At 35.5% G+C, this 8335-nt stretch overlaps 1 protein-coding gene across 1 annotated transcript; it reads right to left on the reverse strand.

Annotated features, from left to right (window-relative positions):
- Window positions 1-4023: 4023 nt before the first annotated feature.
- On the reverse strand, window positions 4024-7796 carry LOC133782455 (uncharacterized). Its single transcript, XM_062221772.1, has 10 exons — window positions 7331-7796; window positions 6998-7150; window positions 6319-6375; window positions 5994-6046; window positions 5490-5541; window positions 5181-5246; window positions 5038-5097; window positions 4738-4780; window positions 4588-4632; window positions 4024-4448 (listed from the first exon to the last, which is right to left on the reverse strand). The coding sequence occupies exons 2-10, from the start codon at window positions 7107-7109 to the stop codon at window positions 4385-4387; spliced, it is 552 nt and encodes a 183-aa protein (XP_062077756.1). The 5' UTR covers window positions 7110-7150; window positions 7331-7796; the 3' UTR covers window positions 4024-4384.
- Window positions 7797-8335: the final 539 nt, after the last annotated feature.

The raw sequence follows: 8335 nt of genomic DNA on the forward strand, positions 1-8335 counted from the left end.
AAATATGGTGATCAGAATTCTAAATTTTTCCACGCCTCTAAACTTGTTGGCGACACCATAATCGGATATGGTCAGTTTCAGATGGTGGGGTTAATTGGATTATGGGCAAGGCTGATATTGGAGTCTACTTCACTCGAAACTTTGAAGACGTTAATAGAACGATTAATTTGAAGATCTCTTCATATTTGTTTGATATCATCCATCCTTTCTGTATGTGCCCAAACTAATGAGTTCATTGTCAAGTGCCCGGATATGGAGGAAATTAAAGTTGTGATTTGGGACATGCCTCCTCTGAAGTCACCAAGACCTGATGGCATGCCTGCCGAATTCTATAAACAATACTAGGATATTGTGGGACCAGATCTGGTGGCAGCAGTCCAGGAATTCTTTATTCTAGGATCTATGTCTAGAAGCTAGAACCGAACTTTTCTTGTTCTCATGCCAAAAACTACCTCGGCCCAGGGGTTCAATGATTTCAGATCCATAAGCCTCTGAAATGTGGTTTACATGCTGATCTCTAAAATTCTGGCTAATAGGATTCGAGGTTCAACTAGTGATCTTATTTCTCCTTGTTAGGCTGCCTTTGTTCCTGGAAGGTGGATTGCAGATAATACAATTCTTGCCCAAGAAATAGTCCACACTATGAAAAAACGGAATGGTAGGGTTGGAGACATAGGGATTAAACTTGATATGTCTAAGGCCTATGATCGGATAGAGTGGAAGTCCGTTGACCTGATCCTTCTCACCTATGGATTTTCCTCTCAAGTTTGAAACTTAATTTATCATGCATCTCTACGGTCTTGTTCTCTGTGTTTCTCAATGGTGGTCTGCTAAAGGATTTTAGACCAAAAAAAGGGCTTAGGCAGGGAGATCCTCTCTCGCCTTATTTGTTTATTCTGTGCAATGAGGTTCTCTCATGTCTGATCAATAGGGTGGAAGCCCGTGGGAACATTTTAGGCTTCAAAAATTCTCAAAATGGTCCACCTATCTCCCATATTTTGTATGCGGATGATTGCTTTCTTTTTTGTAAGGCTAAGGATCAAGAAGTTGCCTGTCTTCAGAATTGTACTGACCTCTATTGCTCTTGGTTGGGGCAAAAGGTGAATCATGGGAAATCTTCCATACTTTTCTCTGAAAACACTAGAAGGGTGGACAAGGAGAGGTTAACGACAAGTTGGGGGTACCATGTCATGGATGAGAAGGCTACTTTTCTTGGAAATCCTCTTTTCCTTTCCAAGAACAAGAAACATTCCTTTGCTTTTATCAAAGATAGGGTTATGAAGAAACTAGAAGGATGGAGTGGCAAACTTTTATCTCAGGCAGCCCGAATTATGCTAATCAAGTCTGTTTCCTCGAGTATCCCTGTGTACTCTATGCCATCGTTCTTGCTTTCTAAGTCCTTATGTTCGAAGCTAGACAAAGAGTTTCCTAAATATTGGTGGCTAGGAAATGGTAACAAAAGCAAGTATATTGAATTAATTAGTTAGGACACTATCTGTAAACCTAAGGAGGATGGAGGGTTGGGTTTGAGAAAAGTGAGGATTTCAACAGAGCCCTTATTACAAAACTCGGTTGGTCTTTGGCGAAGAGGAAAAATTGCCTTTGGGTTGAGGCTCTTTCCAAGAGATGTTGTAACAATCAGAGTTTTTGGTCTGTTACTCTTCCGCAAGCCACTTCCTACACTTCTAAGGGAATTTGGAGTATGAAGGACGTCTTGAAGCAAGAAACTTGCTATCGAGTGGGGGAGGGTACCAGTATGCCTATTTGGGATGCTTCTTGGGTGCCTGGCATATCTTTTGATTGATTCTTGGGAATGATTAATCCTAGAATTTGTGAGCCTAGAATTATGGTTAATCAGCTTCTTAACAATCAAGGAGACTAGGATTGGGTGGAATTGGAGAGTTAGTTTATTCCAGAAGCTGTCCAACTCATAAGAAATACCCTGCCTTTTCTGTGGGAAGTGAGGATATCCTTTTTTTTTTAGAGATGCTGCAGATGGAAAATTATCAACAAAGAGAGCTTATAAGGGTGTTGTTAACAAAAGAACCACGGACTATGGAGATCTTTGGAAGATTCTTTGGAAGGCAAGACTTCATGAAAGGCTCAAGTTATTCCTGTGGAAGATGGCTAATAACACCCTTCCTTTTGGTGAGATATTGGCGACAATTTTCACCACAACTTCCCAGTGTGCCCTTTGTGGCAATGGTCCGGACTCGCTGAGCCACTACTTCCTGCAGTTTCCAATGGCCTCTAAAATCTCGTTTGGGAGTCAGTGGAACCTCATAGCTGAGCACTTGGTTTATAATTCTGGATATGAAGTTGTCAGGTGGATTTTTGATGGGCCTTCGAGTCTGCAGGTCTTGGATAAATTGAGGTACAACTTTATTGTATTTGCAGCTTATGCTTTCTACAATTTGTGGTATGATAGGAATGCTGCTTATCACCAACATCAAAAAGTTGATCCCCGTCAGTTACTTAAATTGATCAAGGTGAATGTGGCTGAGTTTATCAAAGTTTCACCCTCAGAGAAGATGCAGAGGTCGGCTATCAGCAGGTCTCCGCTTCTTCTCACGGTTGGTGGGATCATGAGAATATTTGCTGATGCACCCATTAAGGATGGTAATGCCACTGTGGCGATGGTGGTCAGGGATGGACACTCCACAATTCTCTTCATGAAGGTCTAGCAGCTCCGCGCTAGTTCTGTGGTGGAGGCAAAAGCAATCGCGCTTCTGATGGCTTTGCAGGAGGTCTCTTGTCATGGGTGGCATGCACCGGTCTTCTTCTCTGATTGTCAGGTGTTAGTTGGGGGTGTTATCTCTGGTTTTGTTGTTGACTGGCATAGTGCTCACTTATTTTATAGTATATTCAGGTTAGTTAATTCCCTAAGTGCGTTGATTGTTTGGATTCCTCGAAATCGCAATGGTACGGCACAAGCCCTTGCTTAGTGGGGTTCAAAGACTTCTTTTGGTGTTGTCTTGGTGAGGGAGGTAGCTCCTTTTTTGGCTACCATACTTTTTTCTGAGTTTTAATTTAGTTCGATTTTTTTATTAAAAAAAACACTCTTTTGTAGTGTTGTACTCTTTGAAATTTTAATTCTGATGTAATTCTTTAAATAATTTACATGAAAATTTGTAATATATCATGCACATAATCCTATGTCGTAATACCCACGTGTAACATGAACGTGAGAAATACACGTAAATTGTATTTTTAGCATTGTGAAGTAAATACATCTTGATTGAGACCACTTACAATGAAAGATATCATTGTTGAGTATGTACCATTATTTTTTTGCTTGTGGGGGGAAGTTTGTTTGTACTTTATTTATTTATTGTTTTTTTACAAAAAGACCAATTTCATATATATAAGAATTATATTACATTGATCTTTCAACACATAGAGTTGGTACTTTCACTTTAACAAGTGTTAAAAGTACAATTATAATTTTTTTTCCAAAAAAAAAATTTATTGTTTTTCGTTTTTCCTGACATAAATAACTTATAATATCCAAAAATTAGAATATTTGTCCTTAATTAGACTAAATAAAGAAAAAGAAAATGAGTTCATAGTTCATAGTTCAGTTAGATCCTAAAATAGTTCTTAAATAATAATAATAATAGAGAAAACTAACTTAGACAAATATGGTTAAATACTTACGAAAGTTAGATATTTGTAAAATTAAAATAATTTTCGAAATACTATTATATAAAGGTCCTTTGGCAAAATAACATATTTTTTAAAATTATTTTACATTTTAGTTTAGATAATTCTTTGCAAAATAACCTCTAACAATATAGACAATTAGTCGAAAATTTTATACAGAAGTCATTTTGCAAAAAATTATTAAAAATAAGTATCACTTGAAAAAAAAAATTATCATTCTCACCAATTTCGCATTATATAATAATTAAATTTAGTGAAACATACAAAGAAAATAGAAAAGTGTTACTATAAACCAGATTGGTGTAAACTAGAGCATCAAGTGGTGTTAGATAATATGGTGTAGCAATGTTCCAAATAGAATTGTAGAAACTAATGTGCTGTGCATACATATTTTATTATTATTATTTGTATGTGATGAACACTACAATCTTTGGGAAAAAAAGAACCCAGAACAAATTGTTAGGTGTAAAGTAAATCAAGTGCTTTGACCATTCGACCTAATACTCTGTCCCCTTCAGGGCAACTTTGCATGCATATGAAATCAATAAATTCGCCATAACTGGGATATCATTTTCTTTCGGATGAATAAATAATGTTTTTGCTTTCCCTGGGCAATAGAAGCAGAAGAAAACTGTGTTGTATTTGTGCCAAAACACAGCTACTCCAAGAAGCTTCACTAGCAAACCAACTGTGGGTATTCGGGAGCACCTGATCATAAAGTTCATGTTGGTGGCTGCCATGTCCCTGGCCGGTATGTTTGCCCAGATCCTGATGGCTCCGAAGACCTGTAGAATGAAACCAAAAAAAAAAGTGTTCGAAATTGTAGAGCATCAAATTAGAAGTTTTTCTTATATTTTGGATTAATTTGAGTGTAACGCTCAAACGTACTACTTGCAAACTAGAAGAATTAACAGGTCAACTTACTCTGGAACTGATCTTGATGTATTTGTCTCTCTATTGTTGCCACTCCTATTTATCAAAGTAAAAAAAAAAATGAATTAGACACTGGTAAAGTACACATATAAATACACCTCAACAACTAAGCAAAGTAAAATTGGAATAGAGCAGGCCCACCTTACTCCTTCCTTTATGTCAGTTTGTTCCTCAACTTTGACACCTTTTTAAACAAACAAGGAAGAAAATGGGAGAATCAAATCTTTACTATTCAAAATACTTGTTACATAATAATTTGACATGTAAAAATGGGTATGTTTTACGCAATCCAAAAATATGTTATTGGTTGTAACCAGAAACTGGCAAAGGTAGAATAAAGAAAACAGATTTTTTTTCTTTTTCATACTCTAGATTGCTGAAGTAATAGACAGAGACAGGTGGAGTGGGGGTGGAAAGAAAAAGAAGAAGAAAGAAATATACCTTCCGATGAAGCTGGAAATTGCCGAATGAAACTACTAAAGTCTGGACCCGCTGCTTTACCTATGCAGGTGGAGCATGAAGTTTAGTAATTGCATAAGCAGAATAACAGAGATAATAGTAAGATATTCTATCAAGTAGCTGACCAATGCTGGTGCCTTTGCGTGTACTGCCTTCTTTTAGTTTCCTTCCCTCTTCTTCTTTCTTCATAACTTCATGAAATAAAAGGATCAATGTTAGGCCACAACATAACTGAAGAGCAGGTAGAAAAAACTCTGATTTGAAAGTACAGAATCAAAAGAGAACAGAAAGATAAAGATCAGCTCAATAAAAGAGACGAGGAATTAAGAAGTAAACAGATCCATGGTCAGAGAAAAGTCTAGATTGGTCATAGACCAAAAAGTCTCATCAGGAGAAAACTAAAATTATACAAGTAAATGAAAAGGCACACATACGAGCAACATTCAGACGCACACATTCACGCCTTGCTTCCATCTCTTCCATTTCCTGAACAGGGAAGAGGGTGAACAATATTGCAAGTAGAAGAAATCCTAAAGCCAAAGTTTATTATTTAGTCCCGACTTGATCACATGATAACTTCAAAACAGTTTGATATTTGAAACTTGCAGAAAGATTTTCTATCTTACTGAACATTAATTACTAACATATAAGAAGGAAATATGAAATTACCTCAAGAGCTATAAGATTATTAATTTACCTGGTGATTGTTTGAATCAGACATATTAAAGGAAGATAGATATCTACGGTAGCAGAAAGACTTGTTCTTTTGTTCTTTCCAGAGCAAACATTTCAGAAGAGTCGATTTTTATAGACAATGGTTGCTGAAAAATAATTCAGTTGATAGAATTCCTCTAGTCCTAGAACTCAATGTTGGAAGTTCGATCAATAAACTTTCTTTGTGTCTGCATAAATGAAAACCAATAGACTTTCAAGTTTACCTCTGACGTTGGAGCTTTCTTGCGCTGCCCGTTCAGCCAACATATCCATTCAACTACAATAATCAATAGGCAAGCATGAACCGAGTACAGGAAAAAGAAAATGCAAGCACAATAGTTATGATCCACATCTTGTTCTTTATCATTTTAAAACATATCATCTTCCAACTTAAGGAGATTTAACTTTGTCCATCTAATAGTGTATTTTTACTTTGAGCCAAAATGGATAACTCATACTGCTACTCTGAAAAGACAAGGAACCAAAGTAACCCACGAAGAAATCTTGAAGATTAAAGGATATTAAATCGGCATCAAAACAGATACCTACCTGGAATGGAAGTTGGATCATCTTCACCCTTAAATATCACCCATCTTTTCTCCTTCACTACAACATTACAAACGTTGAGAGAGAGAGAAACAAAAACATTAGAGGTTGTTCAGTAGCAAATTTTCAAGTCAAAATTCTTCATAGTTATTAGAATTAAAAATACAGTCCATTATACAGTTCACTCATATTGATTATTTAGATTATATCTACCAGAGCAGCAAAATTCAGCCTAATGTAACAACCATTTGTTAGGCTCATTTGAGTACAGATTTTAGCTCTATATTCGTTCCCATACTACCAAGAACAAAGAAACTATCAATTTGGCAATTCTTTTTCTTGTTTTTTGAGCCAAAACAAGAATTCAATACATGATATTTTTATAAACCCAAGTAAGAATACATTTACATCCAATCACAAAACGAAAAGCTAATTCAAAACCCGTAGCCAAGCCAATTTTTATTGGAACAAACAACCAAAATTTAGAACATGTAGGCCAAGAAACCCAGTTCACAAATGGAAATATTGCTCATAATAAACTTCAAACCAGAACACAATGGAAAATATAAAGAAAATCCAATAAGCGAATTCGCAAGTAAGTCAAGAATAACCAATAAGTACTCCATGGAACACAAAGGAGAAGACAAAAAAGAAGCAGAAAATACGAGTAAGACCCACTTACAGACACCATCAATCTCCTCTTTTCTAGCGAAGTATCGATTTCCAGCTTTGTCCACGCCCATCTTAGTCCTGTTGCTGAAGAACCCAGCAACCCTCGAGAACAGCTTCGACATTTTGTCTTCCCTCTGATGCCACTTTTGCTACCAGTACCGTTCTGAGGAATTGGTGGAAATGACAAGTCAGACACCAAAATTTGCAAACTAACCTTTCCCTTTAGTTTTTATTTATTAAAATTCTAAAAATTGAGGATTAGGCATTCAATTAACATTTAAACAACAAATTAACTAATAAAAAAATAATTAAGCAAAAAAAAAAACATAGAGAAAGATCTAACCTCTCTTAAAGCGTTCCTCTCCTTAATTGCTCCCCACTTTCTCTTCAACCCTACTCAACTATCTTCTTCAATGATATACACATTTTTCTTGGACTCTTAAGATATCACTCATCTTTGCATCTACACTTACAAATTCCGATAAACATTTACTAAAAAAAAACCATTGAAGAAGAAGAGGCATTTTCGTCCAATAATTGTAAAGTTTAGTAATCAACTTCAAAATCATATTTAATAATTGGGCATTCATTTTATTTGATTATATAACTATACTAAGCATAAATTTAAAAAAATTTGCAAAAAAAATAAAAATTCAGTGTGAAAATCGGTTTAGTTCGAGGTTGAAGACGACTTGCAAATAAGCCATCTTATGCAACCTAACAGGGTCGTTTAGTGTAATTTTCCGATTGCTGAAGATTACAGTAAGCGACCATGTCGGTCGCAGAGGGTCATACAAAGTCCCTTAGTGTAATTTTCAGACAAAAATGTACTAAGTGACTTTATTTAATGTATATGATCGCTTTGTGCGCTTAAGATAAACTTGAATGATTTTACATTGACTATAAATTGATTGATGGAACATTTTTATTTCATACTTGTTAAACTAAATATTTAAATACATGACAGACATATATTATCTCCTTATTTGTATGGAGTATAACGATCCATGGAAGATTATAGATAACGGCACTTGGAAATGGTTTGGAAGTGGTTGCAAGAAGGGTATTTTGGTTGATAGGAGTATTAAGTGTTGATCCACATTTTTATGTAATTGAAATAATTTATAAACATTTTAGTGACACATTTAGATGCCACCGTGTCAGACTCATAGGGTTGATTAGTGCAACTTTTAGTAACAGATGAAATGTACCAAGTGCACCAAGAGATTTTTGGTTGATATGAGTATTATTATTATTGGTTGATAGGACTTTTATTAATGGACGTATGTTTTTTCAAATGTAATTGCACTGAGAGACCTTAAAAGTATACAAAACGACCTTAAAAGAC

This window comes from Humulus lupulus, chromosome 6 (genome assembly GCF_963169125.1).
Source record: "Humulus lupulus chromosome 6, drHumLupu1.1, whole genome shotgun sequence".
Classification (NCBI taxonomy): Eukaryota; Viridiplantae; Streptophyta; class Magnoliopsida; order Rosales; family Cannabaceae; genus Humulus; species Humulus lupulus.